General features: G+C 43.8%; 1 protein-coding gene across 3 annotated transcripts in view; it reads left to right on the top strand.

Moving 5' to 3' along the window:
• Positions 1-23916, top strand: part of LOC134445986 (leukocyte surface antigen CD53-like) — a 37763-nt gene that overhangs the window by 10888 nt on the left and 2959 nt on the right. Inside the window, exons 2-6 of one of the 3 annotated variants that reach the window (XM_063195180.1) lie at positions 10774-10856; positions 18358-18511; positions 19396-19482; positions 20050-20238; positions 23731-23805. In XM_063195180.1, the coding sequence (XP_063051250.1) occupies positions 19420-19482; positions 20050-20238; positions 23731-23805 (327 nt within the window). In that variant the 5' untranslated portion in view covers positions 10774-10856; positions 18358-18511; positions 19396-19419. Of the gene's footprint in view, positions 1-10773; positions 10857-18357; positions 18512-18907; positions 18986-19395; positions 19483-20049; positions 20239-23730; positions 23806-23916 lie in introns of those variants that run through there. The other 2 variants (XM_063195182.1, XM_063195181.1) reach the window with 2 other exon arrangements.

Here is a 23916-nt window from a genome sequence, read left to right on the forward strand (position 1 = left end):
CACCACAACAGTCAACACTGTGGAGACGCTTAAACAGCACAGGCGCTAAACAGGGGACGGGGCCGTATCACCTTACACGAGACACTTGCGGTATTTAATGTCTTACAAGACAGGATGAAAAATTGATGCTGGGATTGTTCGAGCCCTTTTGTTTGGCACACCACCGGAGTCCACAAGGGCCACGGCTTTCTGGAATCAAATGTTGTCAAGGCACGCCTATTTTGAGAGCGGATTTACAGATAAACATGGCCTTGGTGATCAATGCATGCTTGGACCCTGTCCACAGTATTGATAACCGCTACACAGACACATGGTCTCATCTTTCGGCAGCATTTTCACGCTTTCTAGACACCAGAAACATGCCCGTCTATTGGAATTAGATAGGCCTAACTAGCCGTGACCATTGCGAACATGCGTTTTACAGTTAACAGCTGTTTTTTTGTTTGTTGGTTTTGCATATGATGAAAAGCAGAGGTGGAACGTAACTAAGTATTTTTACTATTTTATTTTACTTTAAGTCGTTCTTTCTGGAATTTGTACTTACTTGAGTAAAAATAAAAAAACAGACTTTTACTTTTACTCAATTACATTTTTTGACAATTACTTGTACTTTCTACTCCTTACATTTCTAGAAGAAGACTTTGTTACTAGTTACATTTATCCTAGGTTTTCCTGTTGTGTTTCGTGGATATTTGAGTAGCCTCAGCTGCGGGCAGGGAGGTGGGACCAAGTCCCTCTTTCAAACTGACACCCAGACAGAAAAGATACTTTAAAAAAACATTAACAGGACTCCATAGTCATGTTCAAATAAAACCGAAAACCGTTGCAGAAACTTTCTCCTATTAGATCAAGTAGGCAGACATACTTGTACTTTTGTACTCAAAAAGTACATTTAAAAGTTAGTACTTTTGCTTAAGTACATTTTTGGTGTACAACTTTTACTTTCACTTGAGTAATTTTTTCGCAGGGTACTCCTACTTTTACTCAAGTACACAACTTCAGTACTTCTTCCACCTCTGATGTTGCCATTTGCACATTCTTTTGGTCATTGAATCACTTCGATGGGACTTTCCTTTATTTTCTTTTTCAATTTCTCAGCTTGATGTGTGGTTATCAAAATCTGTCTTTGTACACTTAATATGTTCATTATCGAGCCATAATGTACAGGAAGTTTTGCTCATCAATAAATGTGTACAGGACATCTGCTGGTTTTGCATGAGAGAGATTGTTATAGATAATACAATTATTTCCCTTTATGACAGTCAATATACAGTTTGTCATGGGTTTGTCTTGTACCTTATCTTGTGTAGGCCATAACATGGTGAATTTTGCACGGCAGTTTATTTATGTTGATAATTTGAAAAAAAAACCCTCAATGACTAAATAGAGTAAATAGAGTAAAGAGTTTCTCACTATTTTGACGTGGGTTAAGTATGGTAATAAATCCGAATTGGGAGTCCACTTCCTTTTGACACACTGTAATAAGTAGGAATAGACATGTAGGCTACTCCAACGTCTCCAGTGAGCTCCTCTACGGGGCTGGAGTTAGACAAAAATTGGGTACCCACCACAGAGCAGAATAGAGATGCACGATTTATATCGGTCCACTTAAATATCGGCCGATATTGGCTTTTTTTATATCGAATCGATATAACGCTTTACAGATTAAAATATCGGTTGATTTAATGAAAACGTATGACAGCACAGTCACCTTCCAGATCTCAATTTTTTTAATAGTCCATATCCTGGGTGTGATTGGTCTTTGAGAATTGTATGGGCCCTAGATAATACTCTCTTTGTATAGATGGCTTTCACGGCTGGCAGAGGTTGACGAATACTGCGCTCAGCAATTTACACTATTCTTTGTAGTTCTTTCTGTTCACACACTGTGGCATTTCCGCACCAGGTGATGATGGACCCTGTTAAGATGCTCTTCACCGCTGAGGACTAGATTATATCAATATATTATATTAAATATGAAAATGTGAACATATAGGGTATGGGTATCGACCCTGAGAAGCAGGTAATTATCGGTTATCGGTATCGGTTGAAATTTTTTTTATTGTGCATCTCTAGAGCAGAAGCACAAAAAACACATCTCTCTCTCTCTCTCTCTCTCTCTCTCTCTCTCTCTCTCACACACACACACACACACACACACACACACACACACACACACACACACACACACACACACACACACACACACACACACACACACACACACATTCTCCTTCCACCTCTCTCTCTCTCTCTCTCTCTCTCTCTCTCTCTCTCTCTCTCTCTCTCTCCCTTCGTCCCTCTCTTCCTCTCTCCCTGATGGAAATGGAGCAAATAAATAATCTGCATGGGGAGAGAATCAAAACCCAGCAAAATTAGCTCTAATGCTAATGAGACCTATTGATCGCAGGCAGCCGTAAATATCGGCAGGCGGTTAATGGGTGACTGGAGGCTTCCTGACGGAAGTGAATGAGGGCCTTTCTTTGTTCCTTTCTATTAGGGGATGATGCACCGACAGAGGAGCACGGAGATACATAACATGCGCTCACAGCCTTGTCCTGTTCATTCACTGTAAAAACTGTAGTGTTACTGTAATTCAACATCTAGAGAGAGTGGATTTAGTTTAATTCAATCTTATAGACTGAATTTTGGTACTTTCTTCTCAGTGTTGAATTAACACTGCAGTTTTTACTTTGTATAATGCTTTTCTGCTTCATGTGTTGCTGTCTGTGATGTAAGTCATTTCATTTATGCAAAGTGAGTAATAATAAACCCCCTGGATTAGTGTGCTGCCTTTAATGAACTCCTTAGTTTGAAATATAATAATTTATAATAGGCTATACAATATTTTATACAGTAATACCAGTATATGAGCTCTCAATATGAATCAATATAAGTTTTTATTATTGTGTCCTGCCATATTTGAGTAAAAGAAAATAGAGAAAATATGATATTTCTTAGTACTGCCAAGGCAGCTGTATTTGTGTTTCTGTTATTATGCCCTGTGCGCAAATATGGATATGAATGGGTAGGCCTATTGAATCTGCTCTATTTTGAGAATTACACAGAAACCACAAAAACAAAAAATCACTGCAGAAAAATTGCCTCAAGCCTTGATGTTGGCACAGTGCAGAAACCACTATTTAATATAATATATTCAGGGAAAGGGACAAGTATTGGTGTGAAATATTGATCGGAGGGCTGAAATAACATCAGTGTTAATCGAGATTGCTTAAGAAAAGCCCTATTCAATTAAGAAAATGTGCTCCTCGACTTGGGTTTTTGTGCACCCTCACAATTTTGGGGTGACACATTAAGGGGTGCCGTTCTACATGCAGTAGAAGTGCTTATCTGTCTTCTCTCCACTCATGCCATCCCCTACCATCTTTCACTCAATAGCTGACCGCCGCACCGACAACGGTGTGAATATTTATGTCCGAAAGGTGTTTCCTAGGTTCTTAATGTCTGCTGTCTCTGTCAGGTTTTTGAAGAAGTAGACCCAAATGCAAAACAACAGTCTTGAGTGGTTTATTTTTTATCCCAAGGCAAACTGGTGTGCAAACAACGGAGGCAGTCAAATTCCAAGATGAAAAAAATCTCAACAAAAAATATCCACAAGGAGATGTCCCAAAAAATAACTTAAGTTCAGTCATTTGACAAAGTCCATAGAACAGGAAAAATTCAAAGTAAGTCTTTCACAAAAAATCAGGAGCAAGCACACTTACAGGTTCAGATGCCAAGGACAACCGGATAAGAACCACAGACACAGGTGAGTAAAAATAAGGTAGGTAATCACAGTCATACATGAAACAGCTGAAATAAGGAACAAGAACCGATCATTGAATCAGGGTAGGGCAGGTGAATCAAACGAGGGGCGTGGTGGGTAATCAAAACAAAAGGCACAAAAAAAACCAGAGCAATAACACAGACAGGCCAGCAGGGGGCAAATGTAAACAATGAGTCCAGAAGAGAGCAATCCTGACAGTACCCCCTCTTCAACGTGCGCCTCTTGGCGCAAAAGCGGGATGGTTGGGGTGCTGATGACGGAAGTCCCGGATAAGACTTTTGTCCAGGATTCGACCAGAAGGTTCCCAGGACCGTTCCTCCGGCCCGTAACCCTCCCAGTCGACCAGGAATTGCAGGCCCCGGCCTCGGCGCCGGGCATCCAGCAGTTTTTTGACAGTGTAAGCCGGGGCCCCATCGATGACACGAGGGGGAGGAGGTTTCTCAGCAGGGGGAGACAGCGGACAGCGATGGACAGGCTTGACTCGGGATACATGGAAGGACGGGTGTATGCGCCGGAGTGACAGGGGCAATTTCAGCCGGACCACTGAGGGACCAAGCACTCGCTCGATCGGATACGGGCCAATGAAGCGAGGGGCAAGCTTGCGAGACTGGACCTTCAGGGGCAGGTCTTTGGTGGAAAGCCAAACCCGCTGTCCTCGCCGATAGCGTGGGGCCCTGGTTCTCCGCCGGTCAGCACCACGCTTCATCTGGGAGCTTGAGTGAAGGAGAGTGGCACGAGTTCTCCTCCAGGTAGCCCGGCAGCGTTGGATGAATGCAGCGGCTGATGGAACTGCAATGTCAGCTTCCTGAGAAGAGAACAGAGGAGGTTGGTAACCAAGACAACACTGAAAAGGGGACAGACCAGTTGAAGCTACTGGGAGGGTGTTGTGGGCATACTCAGCCCACGCCAGGTGTCGACTCCAGGAAGACGGGTTGCGGGAAGAGAGGCACCTCAGGACCCGCTCGAGATCCTGGTTGGCCCGCTCTGTTTGGCCATTAGACTGGGGGTGGAAGCCTGATGACAAACTGACAGTAGCTCCAATGCATCTGCAGAACTCCCTCCAGAAAGTGGAAACAAACTGAGGGCCTCGGTCAGACACCACGTCAGAGGGCAAACCATGGATTCTGAAAACATGATTCATAACTACAGCAGCAGTCTCTTTGGCTGAAGGCAGTTTAAGCAGAGGGATAAAATGCACACACTTAGAGAATCTGTCAACAACAGTGAGAACAGCAGTGTTACCATCAGAGGGTGGTAGACCAGTCACAAAATCAAGTGCAATGTGAGACCAGGGTCGCTTGGGAATTGGGAGGGGCTGGAGGAGACCTGCAGGTGGTTGATTGGAAGTCTTATTACCGGCGCATGTGGTACAGGCCCTGATGTAGGAACGGACATTCTTTTTCATCTTGGGCCACCAGAAGCGTTGCCGTAGGCAGGCCATCGTCCTCCTCACCCCAGCATGGCAAGCCAGGTTGGAGGCGTGTCCCCACTGAAGGACCTCTGATCGGACTGACCTAGGAACGAACAGACAGTTAGAGGGGCACCTTTGAGGACGGGCTTCCTTCTGCGAGGCATCTCGGACCCTTCTCTCAATCCCCCAGGAGACGGCACCAGTGAAACATCGTGAGGGCAGGATGGTGTCCACTGTCTTGGATTTCCCATCTCCACTGAACTGACGTGAGAGGGCATCAGATTTGACGTTCTTGGAACCTGGGCGGTAGGACAGAGTAAAGTGGAAACGGCTGAAAAACAGTGACCATCTGGCCTGACGGGCATTGAGGCGTTTGGCAGATTGCATATACTCAAGGTTTCGATGGTCAGTCCAGATGAGGAATGGCTGCTCTGCCCCCTCCAGCCAATGGCGCCACTCCTGTAAGGCCAACTTGACAGCAAGAAGTTCACGGTCACCAACATCATAGTTCTGCTCAGAAGGGGACAATTTGTGAGAATAGAAAGCACAGGGATGTACTTTACCATCAGCGAGAGACCTCTGGGATAGGACAGCTCCAACACCCATGTCTGAGGCGTCCACTTCTACAATGAATTGGCGAGCAGAGTCCGGGGTAGTCAGGATCGGAGCAGTTGTGAACCGGGACTTCAGGATTCGGAAGGCTTTATCTGCTGTCTCACTCCAGGTGAACCTAGTTAAGGAGGAAGTCAAACAGGTCAAGGGTGCCACTATAGAGCTGTAATTGCGAACAAACCTCCTATAGAAGTTGGCAAATCCCAGAAATCTTTGTAGCTCCTTGCGAGACTGTGGGATTGGCCATTCAACCACAGCTTTCACCTTGGCGGGATCCATCTCCAGACCTCCCTGGGTGATTACAAACCCTAGGAATGAAGTAGAGGGCTGGTGAAACACACACTTCTCAGCTTTCACAAATAGCTGATTTTCCAGCAGTCGTTGGAGCACCGACCTCACGTGCTGGACATGTTCAGGGAGGGATCTGGAGAATATTAAAATGTCGTCTAAATAAACAAACAAGTATTTGTTAACCATATCACGCAATACATCATTGACCAGGGACTGAAAAACAGCAGGGGCATTAGTTAGGCCAAAGGGCATGACTAAGTATTCATAATGGCCAGTGGGAGTATTGAAGGCCGTCTTCCATTCGTCTCCATCTTTGATGCGAACCAGGTGATAAGCGTTGCGCAGGTCTAATTTGGAGAAGACAGTGGCCCCCTGGAGTAATTCAAAGGCCCCCGACATCAAAGGAAGAGGATACTTGTTCTTGACTGTAATGTCATTGAGACCACGATAGTCAATACAAGGTCTTAGGGACCCATCCTTCTTAGACACAAAAAAGAAACCTGCCCCAGCTGGAGAGGAGGAGGGACGGATGATTCCTGCAGCTAAGGAGTCCTCAATGTACTTCTCCATGGCCAGTCGTTCAGGAGCAGAAAGAGAATATACTCGACATCGGGGAGGACTTGTTCCAGGTAGTAAGTCGACGGAGCAGTCGTAGGGACGGTGGGGTGGCAGAGACGTGGCTCTTGACTTGCTGAATACCGACTTCAGGTCGAGGTACTCCGCAGGGACCTTGGAGAGATCTGGATAATCTTCAAGAACCTCAGGAGCAGACAGAGGGTTAGCGGCAGATTTCAGGCAATGAGACAGACAGAATGGGCTCCAGCCCAAAATTGTGTTTTTGCCCCAACTGATATGAGGGTTGTGTTTAGCCAGCCACCTATGGCCAAGGACTATGGGGCTTAGGGGAGAGTCAATTACATGAAAGACAATGTCTTCAATATGATTGCCAGATATCAATAGACTCACCGGCTCAGTTCGATGAGTAACTTGGGCGAAGTGGCTCCCACTGAGAGAGTAGACGGGCACTGGTACAGGGATCTTTGTGACAGGAACTCCCCATTTCGCCACCAGAGCAGAATCTAAAAAACTTTCCTCAGCTCCGGAGTCCACAAGCGCCGATGAGGTTAATCGATGGCCCCCCAGAAGACGGTGACTGGCAGGGTGGTCTGAAGCGGTGGGAAGGTTTTGCCAGAGAGTCCGCCCGCCAGAACTCCCCTCACTTCTGACGAGCGTCTTCTTTTAGTGGACAATTTGCAAGGAAGTGCCCCTGCTGTCCACAGTAGAGGCAAGCTTTGTCCCTCAATCTTCGCTCTCTCTCTACAGGGGAGAGCCGAGCGCGATCCACTTGCATCGGTTCCGAAGTGTCAGGAACCACTGGACTGGAGACAGGGGTGGGAAGGCGAGTTTCTTGTCTTGGGAATGCCAAAGATGTCTTCATCCGACGCCGCTGGCCCAGCCTCACATCGACCCGGATAGCCATATCCACAAGCTCGTCAAAGCCTGTCGGGAGGGTGTGGGGAAGGAGTTCGTCTTTGACCTCCTCTGATAGCCCGTTGAAGAAAACATCATACATTGCCTCTGCATTCCAGCCTGCAGAAACTGCCAGAGTACGGAACTGGATGGAGTAATCTGAAACAGTTTGTCGACCCTGACGGAGCAGGAGTACTTCTCTGGCTGCCTCTCGGCCTTGCTTGGAGCGATCAAACACTTTCTTCATTTCTTTAGAAAACTCACTGAAATCTGTGCGGAGAGCTGGTCTGTTGGTCCAGATGGCGGTGCCCCAGTCTCGAGCCCTCCCAGACAGCAGAGTGATGACGTAGGCCACTCTCGACTCATCTGAAGGAAACGTGGTTGGTTGGAGGGCGAAGACCAGGCCACACTGGGTCAGGAAGGCCTCACAGGAGCCTGGGTCCCCAGCATAGGCTTCAGGTGGTGGCAGACGAGGTTCTCTGGCTGGTGGATTGGAGCTGCTGGTGGATCCCCGCTGAGTGGCAGTTGCCTCCTGGCCAGTAGGCCCTCTTTGAGCAGACAAGGAGAGTTGGATCTGTTGATTCTGAGTAGCTAATCCGGTTAATGATGAGGACACGGATTCCACCTGCTTAGCGATGGCGTCGAGCATGTTCTGGTGTTTTCCCAGCATGTTGCCATGTAAATCCAAAACATTCTTCAACTGACTGGAGTCTGCTGGGTCCATGCTTGATCCGGTTGTACTGTCAGGTTTTTGAAGAAGTAGACCCAAATGCAAAACAACAGTCTTGAGTGGTTTATTTTTTATCCCAAGGCAAACTGGTGTGCAAACAACGGAGGCAGTCAAATTCCAAGATGAAAAAAATCTCAACAAAAAATATCCACAAGGAGATGTCCCAAAAAATAACTTAAGTTCAGTCATTTGACAAAGTCCATAGAACAGGAAAAATTCAAAGTAAGTCTTTCACAAAAAATCAGGAGCAAGCACACTTACAGGTTCAGATGCCAAGGACAACCGGATAAGAACCACAGACACAGGTGAGTAAAAATAAGGTAGGTAATCACAGTCATACATGAAACAGCTGAAATAAGGAACAAGAACCGATCATTGAATCAGGGTAGGGCAGGTGAATCAAACGAGGGGCGTGGTGGGTAATCAAAACAAAAGGCACAAAAAAAACCAGAGCAATAACACAGACAGGCCAGCAGGGGGCAAATGTAAACAATGAGTCCAGAAGAGAGCAATCCTGACAGTCTCATAAGATAAACAGGACAGTTATTGCCACTGTAAGAGGCTATGGATTTGAGGAGGTTTAATGTGCCAAGGAAAGCATTAGAGGCTCCTCATTATGTAATTATTTACAGGTGGAGAACAGATAGATGTCTTGAGGTGTGTGAAATAAGGTCCTTAAGACGTGGCGTGGCATCTCTGCTTTTCCGCACGCAGTGCCGTCAGACTCATCAAACTGCAAGAGATACATGAACAACACAGGACTCTTTCTCAACTGCTGGCCTATTGTAGAGTTCAGTTTTAACTGATTCAATTTTGAAATGTGGTCCATAATACAATTCTTTTTAAACTACATTTCCTATAATTAATGTGTATTTAACTTTCAGTAGGTGGGTGCTCAACAATAACTCTTTCTTATATAGGCCTATTTCCAAAAACTCTTTCTTATATATATACATACATTTTGTCAAACTGCCAGTAAAGGAGTCTGAAACTGGTTGTTCTTTCAGTGTTTCGTGCTTTAAAAACGTGTTTTAAACGGCTCCAGAAGGCTGCCATCAATCAAGTCTGTAATGCCATAAAATCACCTTTTGTCACGGAACATCATGGAAGAAAATAGGTGTAATGGATGACTGCAAATGCATGTGGGATTGACAGCGATGACACTGGCCTTTATGCTCAGCATAACAGATATATTATACAGTAAGCAGGTGCAGACAATGTTAAGAACAGTGCGAAGATAATTGTACGTTCTCACCGCCTAAACAAATTCCTTCTCCTGTAAATGAAGAAGGGGAGGTTGTCGGGGTGGGTTTGGGGGGTACTTGCGCCGCAGACAGTGTGCCCAGAAGTCTTCACCCTATGAGGTGTTTCGAATTTCAGCTGTCCTGTCAGAAGTCACTCCGTACTCCCCCCGGTTGTCCACCGGCCCTCAATGTAAGTAATCCCCTCCCACGGGACATCTGTCAAGCAGACGGAAACGCTGGTGACAAAACCGAAAACTCGCCCCATCCAAAACACATGATCTATGGTGGGCTTAACACCTCCTTAGCTGCGCTCTGCTTCCCCCAACCACCACCACCACCGCCATTGCCCAACCACCATCCACCACCACCACCACCTCTCCATCCCCTACCTGTCTTTAGATTTAAAAAAGATTCTAAGGTTTAGCAAAGACTGTTGTTGGGGGTTGCTCCCCCAAACATTTTTCAAAACATGGCCGATAAAAATGCAATTTTCACCCAATACGAGAATGTAAATAGACCAATAGACCTAAATATACAGTTGATCAGCATCGGCATCGTTATGACACCCCCCCCCCCCCCCCCCCCCCCCCCCCCCCCCCCCCCCCCCCCCCCCCCCCCCCCCCCCCCCCCCCCCCCCCCCCCCCCCCCCCCCCCCNCCCCCCCAACTCCCTGGGCCCTGGAGTCCATGGGCCCCTGAATGCTGGCCCTACTGGTATGGTCGGTAATACAGCCCTGGCGCAGACATGTCTACATGTCTACAGCGCGCCGCCAGGGGAGTGTGATGGTTACACTAACACCCCGGGTAAGTCGCCATAATTACAAAGGGAATGGCGACGAGATTAGTAGAGGGGAGTTTTTTTCTCGCCTTAAGTGTCGGGACGGGTATATTGTGACAAATCTTTCAAAATCACTAACCCACAGCCACCCTACCCCACCCCTGTATCCTAGCTGTTAGCCTATTCCATATATTTGGAATAGGTTTGCTTTGAGAAATTATGAGTTTTGTTTATAGCATCAATACCAAAGACCAGCCCTGCAAATGATACATCATTATGTCACAATGACATCTGCCATATGATGTTGTCGGTCATTTGCTTGCCAGTCTGCTAAAAAGAATCAACTTAAATGCACAGATAATAATTATCATCATCATCATCAGCAGCAGCAGCAGCAGCAGCACCATCATTTAGTTTCACATAGTGACCTTACATGTCCTTTCTCGCTGCAGGTCCAATCTTTGGGAACATGAACCTGTTTACCGGCCAGGGTGTGTTTGTGGACACCTACCACGATGAAGACAAGAGTCATGAGGTATGTTAGGTTTGTCTTTCTGCCCAGAACAAACGTGACCATGCCGGGCACTGCACAGTTGCCAAGGTCCTCTTGTCTGCAGGGTTCCCAGATGTGACTCATAAACGCTCGAATTAACACCTGAAGGAACTACAGTAATGCCTGTTTTCCACTGTCAGTTTTCTGGTAGGCCTAGGGTGACCAGAAGTCCCGAAAATTTTTACTTTTGCCTTGAATCCGGAATAAATTTCAAATGTCCCGGAAATTGTACTGCAGAAGAATACCAATATTTTGTCTTATAAACCTTAAAAACTATGCGTGGAGATAGGCTATTGAGTCCACTGCAATTGCTCTAAAAGAAGGCGACCCCGAGCTCATTGGAGGCTGCATGCGCTGCTCTTTTGTCAGTCTGTGGCTGGTTTTACACCGTTCTGCAGCTTCCATCCTTGCAATATATTGTTTATTTTTGACGTTCTAATGTCAGGCGCGCGAGTGCACTGACAAGCTAACTTTTGCGCTGACAGTAAGCTAATTTATTCCACCAAACTAATTCATTTAGTGTACAAGTTTACAGCAACCTTGCAGCGCAGAAGGCAAAGCATCGATGCAGGTAGGCGTCAGAGAAAATTAGAGCACAACGCTGCTGTAGAAAAGAAGTTTAACATGTAGGCTCCTACTGTAATGATCAATTAATTTCCTGACGCCCTTTCAATCATTCATGTTGACAGGGCTTGTTTTTAGGCTATGCGAAGCTATAGGCCTACATTGAAAGATTGCATCGCTATAATGGTCATTCATTTTCAACCCCCCCCCCCAAAAAAAAAAAACGTCCCGAATTTCAGCAAACCTCATCTGGTCACTTTTTGCTCTACGATTGAGCTGTGTCGTGCGTGCCTATTTGAAAAGCAAAAATTGTCGGCCGGGTCACGCTGTGTCGCGCTGTAGGCCTACCTGAAAACTAGCAGTGGAAAAGAGGCGTTAGTCCCATGTAACCAGCCAAATTGAGCATGAAATTGACCAATCTGGCAAACCTTTTCATCCAAGGGTGGAGGGAGTGACCAGTGACCAGTGACCAGTGGTAAGGCCTGTCACATGATGACCCACATTAGGTTTGTGATCTGACTTCACTACTATTACCACTGGAGAGTGCTGTTCAGCCAAGAATGGAGAGTCTGCTGATTGCATGCAAGACAGGACTGGCAGGCTATCAGATGTGTTTAATGCAACTGAGTTTTTATTGGCCTTTTTGAATGTGAGTTTTGAATTTTGAATGAGTCAGCGCTCAAATTTCAATTTGCATCAAAGCGGTTTGGAGGTTAAAAGGCCTATTCAACAGAATGTATGCATGTGTGTTAAATGTTCTTCTTCTGTAAACATATTGCTTGGTCTCTTAGTTTGTTTTGTATACCACACAGATATGCACCACTATCCTAATAACATGACTTTACATATTCGTTTGTCGTCTCAGCCTTGTTTAGTGATTGTTTGAAACTTTTTTAAGGACTTGTAAAGATGTGTGCAATTTCCTAATTGTCCTTAAATGTTCCCAGATTGATATTGGAGCGCACAGAGATTTGTGGATGATCTAACCCAGCATGAAGGGAAGACTTTGTGTTTTTTATCGTGTGGTATTTTGGTGTAGTGTGATAAGACTATCTGATATGGTATTTCGGGTGTGGAGCACTGAAGGTGTGACATCCTCCCACTGACAGTACTATTTGTTTTGTCTGGGAAAAAGTTGCAACATTTACTGAGAAGTTGTTGAGAACCACCAGTACTCACCATAAGAACTCACCATAAGGCAACAAAGAAACATGGTGCACCTTTTTTCCTCCATTGCCATGTTTTATTTCCAAACATTCACAGAAAACGTTCTAATCAACGTACAAATGTCAAAATATAGACATTCATTAGAGGTAGCAATCAGTCAAATGTCATTTTTAGGTTTTAAACATTTGTAGCAACGTTGTCCTGACAGTTAATTTTTCACAGTCTGATATGTTTATTATTTATTGTTTGGGAAGAGGGACTGGCCTCAACTGTTTGGGTTTCTATCCTTCAGGTTCAGGGGCGGATAAAGAAATTATGGCCCCCTGGGCTAGACACTGTCTTGGCCCCCCATACCCCCTAAAAAAAACATGCATTCACCCTGCTAAAAGAACTACACACAGTGCTCACAGCAAGCAGGTAATTGGACAGTACGATACACTCCAGTTCCCTCATGCTTTAGTTTTGAGCAGAACTGCTGTATATACGTACATAGTGTGTGCAGAGGCACTGCGACACATATTTGGCAAGGGGTGCTGTTGGTGGGTGGAGAATTTCTGTAGGGGGGTGTGGGGACCCTCCCCCAGAAAATGTGGTATTTTTTAGATGCAATTTCCTGCATTCTAATCATTTTTAGGGCAAAACATTGAAAATCCCATCTGACCCAATTCCTCAGATTTGAGATGTTGAGATGACAAAATTAATGTAACGTGGCCACACATGTGATGCTATGTTGAGATTACTATCCATCAGTCATGACTGAAAGCTCAAAAGCGTCATTTTGAATGCCGAATACACCAAACAGTAGGTAGGCCTACACACAACTCACACAAGCAACTCATAAACTCAAATAATTGGAAATTATGAATTATTGATTATTGCATAGGTGGTTTCGAAGGCTGGTTTGGGTCGTGTCCATGAGGCCAAGTTGGCCTGGCACCTTGGGGCCTTTGCCCTTTGGCCCTCTTGGGCCCCCCCATCCTTGGACCTGACTTGGCCTGTGGGACTAAACCAGTTCATTGTACACTATATTGGCTGGCACATGAAGCACCTTGGAAAGATTATTATTGCAAAGGTGGTTTTGAAGGCCGGTTTGGGTCGTGGCCATGGGGCCAAGTTGGCCTGGCCCCTTGGGGCCTCTGGCCCTCTGTGGGTCGAGGCCATGGGGCCAAGTTGCCCTGGCCCCTTGGGGCCATGGCCCTCTTTGGCCCCCTTGGGCCACCTGGCTTGGTCTAGGGACTATACCAGGACATTGTACACTGTATTGGCTGGCACATGAAGCAACCTGGAAAGATTATTATTGCAAAGGTGGTTTTGAATGCTGGTTTGGGTCTGTGTTCGCGGGGCCAAGTTGGCCTGGCCCCCTGGGGCCTCTGGCCCCCTGAGCCTAGGCCCGGTAGGCCCGTTCATTAATCCACCCCTGTTCAAGTCAGACAGGACAATGGATAATTATACAGGGAGTGAGGTGGGTTTGACTCAGATGCATTTGTGTCTTGTGCCTCCAATAGATACTTTGTTGGGTCAGCTTACACATCACAAGTGTAAAATTTAAGAGCTCAAACACGCATGAATTTCTTATTCTACAGGTGAGCAAAAAATAGGAGGCTGTGTGAGAAGTTAAATAATGTTAGTAACACTTGGTGATGCCACCTTGAAATGAGGAAGCAACCTTTTGTTGACAACTGCAAAAGACTGACGCTTGGCCTATATGCCGACTATCACAGGAAAGTGTGATGCTGAAGTGGCAGTTTTGTAGTTCGTTCCCAGTTCCGGCGCAGTTTGGTTCAGTGACGAGTCCTCAGCTAACAATCAGCAAAACTGTTGAGGTTTTCAGAGGTATGTCACTAATGCCTAACACAAGTTTCACATACAGTGTAAGCTGGATCGTAATATCCATCCTCCTACAGTCATTTCCTCTGTCCTTTTGCCTCAAGGCTCAACCTCAGCACAGTGAGGATGTTTTCATAAACAAAAAGGTGAGCGGTGATGGAGGAGTGAGGCGAGATGCAAGAGAAGCGAGGCAGTGCGTGGTGCTTAATCTATTCATCCTCATTGCATTGAAACATGACCATCAAGTGAAGAAACTGGCAAAATATATTTGTTTAAGTATACTGATATTTTAAATGTTTTGATTAAAATACATGCTAGTGTGAAATTAATATGAATCCTGTTATATTTGTGTAATACATTATTATTATTCCTATTATATTTTTGCTACCAATACCATACTACCCCCGAACTACAGCCCATACTACCACAAGTTTTGAAGTAGAACTAAATCATGTCTCTGACGATCTGACACTTGAAAATTACACTTCTGCCACCTAAAAACCATCATAAATTTGCAGTAAAGAAAACATAAATGTGAGTGTGGTAAATGTAGATTGTGAGTGTAAATGAGATTCTTGAGACCACACCGCATCGACCACAGACATGAATCTGTTGAAGTGATTCTTAACTTTTTTTAACGCCCTGTTGAACTCATCATAAGCCACCCAACACCCCCTTGACCTCACCGTAACCCTAGCAATGCCCCCCTTAGTATTAAAAATTAAAACCCAAATGCCCCCAATTGCAACTAAGCACTGCCCTCTCTTAGCTGTCTCCTTCTCAATGCCCACTGAAGGCTCCCCAATGCCCCCTCGGGGGCTGTAGTTCCCCCATTGAGACACACTAATCTATTTGGTGAGAGAGCGCGTGAAAGAACAAAAAATAGGCGCGGGCACAGACATGAATCAAAGGCGTGAATGAGTGAGTGAGTGAATGACAGTGAGAGAGAGAAAAGGAGAAAGAGAGAGGACAACTATGAGCGTCAGAAGTCAATGCTTCACCCAGGCTGAGCCAACCTCCCCATCCCACCTTCCCCTCCGTATAGAGCTGTCTAGAAAAGGCATTTTTACACAGTACCTCACCCTCCTAGCCTGCCTTTCTCCTGGACGTCAGAGTGATCGCCTGGATGTTATTTTTTTCCATGAAGGACTGAAATGATAGTGATCAGAGACATACACACTTTGTCCGACAAAGCCGTCCCTCTGCTCTGCCCCCTCACTTGTGAAGAGTATTGAACTGTGACTAGAAACCCAGATCGATCTTTGGACGTCTACCAAGTTGTTGTTTTTTTCTTTACCCCTTTTCCCCTTGTCAGTGTTGCCCCCTATAAATGCTGTATTAATGCACTGGACTCGGACTTGCAGACGTGTTGGTCCACTGGGGGAGCCATTGTATTGATTTCTTTTTTGCACTGACGTGGCATTTATTACTTTTTACAGCCATGAAGGTCAGCAGAGTGAAATGAAGACGCTCACTAAAAAAAAACACCAACATTTATTAATTCCATCATCAGCCTTTTTTCTACTAATGAACCCAAATCCGTTTGTCTCTGTGTGTGTCTGTGTGTGTGTGTGTGTGTGTGTGTGTGTGTGTGTGTGTGTGTGTGTGTGTGTGTGTCTGTGTCTGTGTCTGTGTCTGTGTCTGTGTCTGTGTGTCTGTGTGTCTGTCTGTGTGTGTCCTGTTCTTGTGAAGTACTCCAATTCTTAACAATATGCACAGTATACGCCATACTGGTGTCAAGGGTGTGTGTTCCTCAAGACCCAACTGTATGCAAATGTTAATGACGTACGAGTGCTTCAGAGGTGATTTGACAATACAGATCAATGTTGTTTGTGACATTGTTTCCTTCACCCCCTCCTCCGATAGAGAAACAATAAGGTTTCCTTGCTGTCAAACAAATTAGAGCGGCTTTGTTGGGTCTTTTCCCTGTTCAATACCCTGATTACAAGTGAGGGAATAACCTTTGAATCGTGTTGTTGCAAGATGTTGAAAGTAAAGTAAAAGTAAAAAAGAAACACTTCCTTCTGACACAGGTAACGTATCTGAGTAACCAGTAGACCTGTGTACATGTGTTACAATCAGCTGATTCTGCACTGGTTGGATGATGTTTGTGGTGGGTTCTTGTTAGGTTTGTTTTTTTAGTTACAGTCTTTCTACCTCATTAGGTATAATGGAGTAAATTGTGTTAACAGCTATGTAATATCATGTGTCAGTGTTTTACTTACACCCTGAATTGACTTTTACTTGTAGTTTTGACACCTCTGGTTGATGTTGAATAAAACACATTGTATGGAGATGTCATCGATGGCGTAGTAGAGCCTCACGTCACAAGGTCAGAGTTAACTGGAAGTAGCATAGCATCATGATAAGTAAGTAAGATAACATTTGCACTCTTGGTGTGCAAGTCAATCTTCTTCCCTCTGTCATTTCCTAAAGCCTTTGAGTTGTGTTTTTGCAAGATATTCAATAAAAACTGACCATTAAAGGTGCACTGTGTAGGATGGTGGTCAGAGTAGGGATTGCAACTATGCTTGGAAATTTCATTAATATTTACCAAGTTAAGTAATAAACATTTAATAGTGTGACCAAAGTACAGAAAGTTTTTCAGCAAAAATGGCCATTTCTGGAAATTCAAAATGCCGGACATGGAAAAGATCCACCTTTTCATTTATGAAACGTGCAATATTCCTAGTCATAATGAATTCTTAAAATGTTATGGTGGTGGTAAGTATTCGCGGAAAAGGTAACATCTGTGAATGGACAGCATGAATTCTGGAAATAAACTGCAAAAAAATGCTACACGGTGCACCTTTAATGGCCCCTTTAATTTCGTCCTGTGTCACAAGGTCAGAGGCTACAGAATGGGAGGAGAAAGTTTGACTTGCACCCATAGAGCTTGAAAGTCCCGTCCCTTAGTTCCGCGTTTCACGGGACCTAAGCTGACCATCTAACAACATGGTAGCGAGTAAATATCTTCTGATCTCAGTCATGATATGCGCTGGGCTACAAATATGCTGTTTAAGAGGCTAGATAAAGATTATTCATGCAGAAGTATCAATATTTTGTTCCGAGGCCGTCGGCATGAAAAATGTGAATAAACACAGCTTTCTAAAAAGTTTGGGGGTTCGTACGAAAAATTAAGCAAACACATCAGAAACAACATATATGGAGCTCATGGCACAACGCGAAGGAGATCGAAATATCATTTTAATAGCGCCATTGGATTACATGCTACGATTTTCGGCTAAAAACGCTGTTGAGGTCCCATGAGATTGGGGGAAGTGACGTCACTTTCGAGCTCTATAGGGCTATTTCCAAAACCCTAACTCCCGACCTCCCCAAGTGCTTGTGGCCTCGTGATGATGTAACAAGACGTCGTTGATGACAGAAGTTTAATTCAATATCTCGCAAAAGCACAATTGAAAGTTAATTTTCTCATTTGCAATTGGGAGGTTGAAAGGGGAGAAGTCCTCCAAAAGTTGTTGTGGCTAGGTTGACAGCAGTGGACAACAAATTTGTTGTTTTCTCCACGGAGGTGGGGGCGGGGCGTCACGTGAAGCGCAAGGCCACAAGTACAGGTCAAGGACGGGAGTCAAGATATTGGGAAAAGGGAAAAAGTGAAAGCCAAACTGGGAAACCCCAACTCCCAATGTCATTGTGACACAGCACGCCACAGCACACAAGTGCACGCTGCACACAACGAAATTGCATGTATGTCTCACCCGTGCAAGAGGGCATCCCCCAATGACACCCCAAGGCAGCAGTGCGTATGACCTATTGGGGTGATTGTCCAGTCTTTGTGTGCTTTTAGTCTTTGTAAACAGTAAACAGTCTAGTCCATTTGTTTTCCCACCTTACAGAATGGAGGTTGGCTCATGAATGAGAATGGGCAGCTTCTTTTCTTGTTTTCTATCCACACTTCCAGAGGCAGCAGGCTTCCAAGTGGTGCCATGTTGCAGGTGGAAAGGGGGTGGAGCATGCCTGGTGTCTTGTCATGTGTCTGGAGTTAGGTGAGACACTTAGTAGATGATCTGGTCAACTCTGGAATCTAACAAACTCAAGAAGGAGCATTCTCCAAAGTAAGTCAATATAAAGGCAGTAAGTGTTCTGCATTGGTAATTGAAGCACTGGTGTACAAATAGACAGTATTTTCCAGCTTTGTGGGATTTTTTATTGTGTGTTTTGTCCTTAATATAGTAATATAGTTTAGAACAAACATCAAACAGGCTGTGTAAATGTATGTTCACCTCTTTATGCACATTTAGTGTATATAATATGATTTAGTATCACGTTATTCCATTTGATGAAGGATTATGTTTTGTTTTCAGTTAGCCTGAAGTACTTGAATCTATCAGTGTTTGACACAGTGGCACCACTCTCTGTGTTTCCATATCAAACTCTACTGTATTCTAAACACGAGGTCCTCCATCACAAGAGAGAGGACACTCACACTGTCAACAAACCATGCAATCAGGGCTGGATTAACATGGCCTGGGGCCCCTAGGCTATAGGTTGCTGTGGGGTCCCCTGGGAAAGCAAATTTCCCGACAAATGTAAGTACATAGACAGTGTCATAATATCCTGCTATGAATTAAGGATAGCATGCCTACCAACTCTACGCAACATGACAGATGTTTTTTTTTCAATATTGCATCTTCAGCAATTCAGTTTGGCAATTTTTAACTTTTTACCAATCAGGGGCCCGCTGGAAGGTGGGGGCCCCTAGGCTTCAGCTTTATCTAGCCTGTGCTTTAATCCGGCCCTGTATGCAATGGAGCAAGTTGGGTCTCTTAATGTCATTTTATCTTAATGTCAATGGCACTGACTTAATAATATTCTGAGAAAAAAGGTAGATATACAACAGAGATTCACTATATTATTTTCATAATGACTGACAATAATGAGCTGGATGACACTGCTATTGGTAGGAATTTGAGAAGTGTTCCTGTTTCTTTAATCTCAGAGATAAGCAGCATCTTTGAGGAAGATGAACCGCTCCTGTGTGACCTTCTTGAAGCGGTGGATGGTGTTCCTGCACTTACTCTGCTGGGTAGGTCACTTCTGATGCACCAGGTTGTTTATAACAATACTTGATTAGATAAAATTGGATATTTGGCTGAAAAAGGAAAATAAAGGGAATGCTATAAATGAAGAGAACACAAGATACGTATACGTAGATAGATACATAGCCTATCGACTAATGAAATATTGCAGCTGAAATTATTGCCGTTGGAAAATACAATTGCTATTGCTATTGATATTGTTATTGCTATTTGAGTTGTAGGCCTATTAAATTGGGTTGGCGCTCTGTTTATTTTTTTGAGCAGTAGAGACATTAAATGTTGTGTAGCCTACATTGTTTCTTTGTGGGTTGATGTTAAAATTACAGCCACAGTTACTAGAGTAGCTGTCCCATTTTTTTCTGGTTCATTATTTACCAAAAATGAGTAATTTTGACAGAAAATCAGCTTCTTACACAGTCCGCCCCTAAGTAGGAAGACTCAGTTCAAGAGAAACTAGATGGCTGAGTGATAGTGGAAGGTGCTACAGATTTCAGCATCTGTTTACCTCATAATAACCACATTGACGTGTGTGTGTTTGGTTGGTTTACGCCCAGACTAGCGGGGCTTTCATCCAGGCGTTTGGCATATTCGGGATGTTTAAGTCCCAGTATGGCTCCATCATCAACACCTTCAAACCCCATTACGCCTCCAACTGCCTGATCGTGACTGGAGCCATCGTCTGCTGTGTCTGCTACCTCGGTATACTGGGCTCTCTGAGGGAGAACCACTGCATGCTCATCTCCGTGAGTATAATCCAGTAAATGCACAAACAAAGCAGCAGCACCTATTTGGCATTGTGTTTACACACTCATTTACAAACCCCAACTCCGATGAAGTTGGGACGTTTGGTAAACAGTGAATAAAATCAAAATGCTATCATTTTCAAAACATTCAACCTATTCATTAGATGGAGAATAGTGAAAAGACAACATATTAAGTGTTAAAACCGAGAAAAAATATTGTTTTGGGGGACATATGTACTCATTTCTAATTTGATAAATCCAACACGTCTCAAAAGAGTTGGGACGGGGACAATAAATGGCAGCAAATGTCGAGGAAGACTAAAAACAAAACAAAAGACAACATTTAACAGTTAAATACATTAACCGATGAGATGATTTTATATAAAAAAAACAGTGTTAATTCCTATCTTGGACATGATTTCACCAGCTTAAATGGTGGGTGTATTCCTTGTCATGTTTTGCAATGTTTTCCTTTCTGTAGTGCTTACAGTGTGACAGGTCTTGACCAAAAACCCACCATTTTATCACCTGCTGGTCCTTATGATGGAGCCAAACTGTTAAAACATAGTAGAGAATGCAATTTGACCTTACTATGTGGCAGTAATCGAAAATCTCCCTTCAAAATATAATGCATGAGTGGCTTTTCATGCTGTTTAAAACCCATTTATACCATTCAGCACTGTATTTAACTGTACAGAGGAGTGAGAACATCTTAACCAATGCACTACTGCACCCGCATGCCATCATGGAGGCTGACTTTTGAAGCTAGCACTAACACAAGTTGGATGGTCCATTTTCACTGTAGCACAGGATGTGCCATGCTCTATTATTGTCAAAAAGAATGGACTTCTATAACATCTGCTGACTTCTGTAAGCAAAGGACTGTTTCCCATGTCTTCTGGGTCTATTTCAAGTGCGCTCAGGTGCTTAGGAGAATGTTACACCCCTGTATCATTTGCACGCATTAAGCATTCTTAATATGGTCAATTTTCAATAGCTCTAGCACTCCAGGAATTAGAGTGAGACTACAGCCAATATATATTTCATGATGTCATGAACCTATACAATGATTTTATTAACAAAAATATGTCTTATATACACTCAATCGTGGTAAATCAAAGGGAATTCATAAATGTATGTAATAACTATGGTAATTATTCCCTTTGCATCTTTAATTCTGAGTGACTCAGCCTCTCTGTGATGATCTTATACCTGGACACGTATATTGTCCGTCAGTACAATTAATTTTGAAATGTTCTTCTTTGTTGTTTTATCTTATTTGGATGTTTACTAAATTTCACTGATCCCCGTCCCAACTCTTTTGAGACGTGTTGGATTTATCAAATTAGAAATGAGTACATATGTCCCCCAAAACAATATTTTTTCTCGGTTTTAACACTTAATATGTTTTCTTTTCACTATTCTCCATCTAATGAATAGATTGAATGTTTTGAAAATGATAGCATTTTGATTTTATTCACTGTTTACCAAACGTCCCAACTTCATCGGAGTTGGGGTTTGTAAGTACAAATTAAGCATATACAGCAGCCTACATGGGGGGGGGGGTATATAGTATATATGGGGGGTACATGGGGCAGGGTTGGAAAATGACCCTGGCAGTCAAATCCCCATGGGCAATGCATGTAGTCCATATGTTGCCAGGTACAGCCCATCGCAGTCCGGCCAGCGAGTAGGGGCCAATCATTATAATGACACATGGGGACCTAAAGGGATTGTGATAACCTAAGTGGAACTACTGATAGAAACATCTTCAAGGTTCACAACAAGTCCAATTCCATACAACATATCACTGTGCTTACAGCCCTGCACAGTGTATTTCCCCTACTGCCTACCCATGAATCTGTGCTCACTCAATGGTCTTGTAATGGCTGCTTGGTCTATGACTCTGTGTCTCAAATGGTGCACTTGGGCACTTCAGGTGCATACGCCATAGGCGGCCTATGCACTGAAACATAGTGCCCGAAGTGCACTTGTGCAGTCTTTGAGACACAGCGTCAGCTACAGCTAACTACATTGACGAGTCTAGTATGTCTTGGTGCACCAAGCCAAAATAACTAAAACGGAAAACTTTTTCACCCAGACAAACTAGATTGAGAAAGTGAGACGCTGTTTACACATAGGCCTATATGGATGTTTCTGAAAACGCATCGGTTTTGGCCTCAGCTTTATACGTAAATGGAGTTTTAGAAATCTCCTTTCAAAAATCTGATTAAAAAAATATTCCTTTAGGGGGCTAAAACATAGCCTGGTCCTAACCATCCCATAATACTACCATTTCATTTCGTATTCATGGTCTGGAGCTTGTGTGATCTGACACGATTGCAGGAAGCGAGAAGTTTGCACTCAGTTATGGTTTGAAATGATTGGACAGCTCTCACCCAATCGCCGACAGTTACTCAACAACAACACAGCGCCGCCGAAGCACATACAAACATGAAATTAATTACATTTAAAAGCTAGGACCCTCGTTTTGCCTTAGAATGTGTTCATTCAGCTCTAACTTACCAACATTTTTACAGCTCAAATCTCAAGAACCTGCATGGGTTAAATGAATGAATGGGTTAAAAATATCCTCCCAGCGAGGTACAGTAGAACACAAGTCTAGAGTTGTCATGGCAATTTGTGACAGCACTGGGAAGCAGAAAGTGCAGCCTCCATCTTGTGTAGGTAGACCTCTGCCATTTAGTGAATTCGGCTTTAAAAATATCCTATTTAGGAGGCTAAGACGCACCTGTTACAATGGAGTTTTTATTTGTATCCACATGTTGTTCATCCACCTAAACAGAAGAAAAAATATTCACATTTGAAAATATCCGCCTGTTGTGGAAACAGCACCTTAGTTTTTCAGGGCTGGAACCTCTGCTGTGATGTTACATGTTATCATGGTAAAGGGGGCTTCCATTTGTGTTAGGGTGATGCAATTGAAAGTAACACTTGGCCTGGTTGCTATGCCTGCACAGGTTGTTGTTTTTGTGTAACTTGTCAAAATTCACACCATCATTGACCTATCTCATCATAGAATTTCCAACCACATAAGGTGCACTCCCCTTCGCGTGGAGTTTGATCACAGTGGGTTTCATCTTAGAATTTTAAATGATTTTACACCTCTATAAGTCCTAGTATTCTGTCATGTAGTTTATAAACTGTGCTTTGGACTGTGCTGTGTAAAAAACATAACATCTGTTGAGTTAATCCAGACTGTAAAAAGAGATGTTGCTGATCTACTTAAACATTGTTAAAGATATTCACAGACATATGAATGTGTATATACTGTGTGTAGTCTACTGTATGTTTTTTGTTGTTGCATTCATGTACACTTTTGTAATGTTTTGGTCCAAACACAAGTAGTAGAGTGTATGCTTCTGACTCCAAATATGCACCGAGAGAGAAGCAGGGACAGAACGTAACACACTTGGTTGTAATTAATTTGATTGTACTTGTGTTTTGGTGTCCCGTGTGGTTTCATGACAGTTTTATATCGTGCTCTTCCTGCTGATGCTGGTGGAGCTGGCCATGGCCTGCATCTTTCTGGTGGTCGGGCGAGAGGTGAGGCTAATGTTTCCATTCGCTGTAGCTTCTGCTTTCATGACTGTAAAGGTAATGCATGTCATTGTAGTATTTACTAAGTAATAAACTATTGTTTACTGGTATGACCAA

This window comes from Engraulis encrasicolus, chromosome 3 (genome assembly GCF_034702125.1).
Source record: "Engraulis encrasicolus isolate BLACKSEA-1 chromosome 3, IST_EnEncr_1.0, whole genome shotgun sequence".
Lineage (NCBI taxonomy): Eukaryota > Metazoa > Chordata > Actinopteri > Clupeiformes > Engraulidae > Engraulis > Engraulis encrasicolus.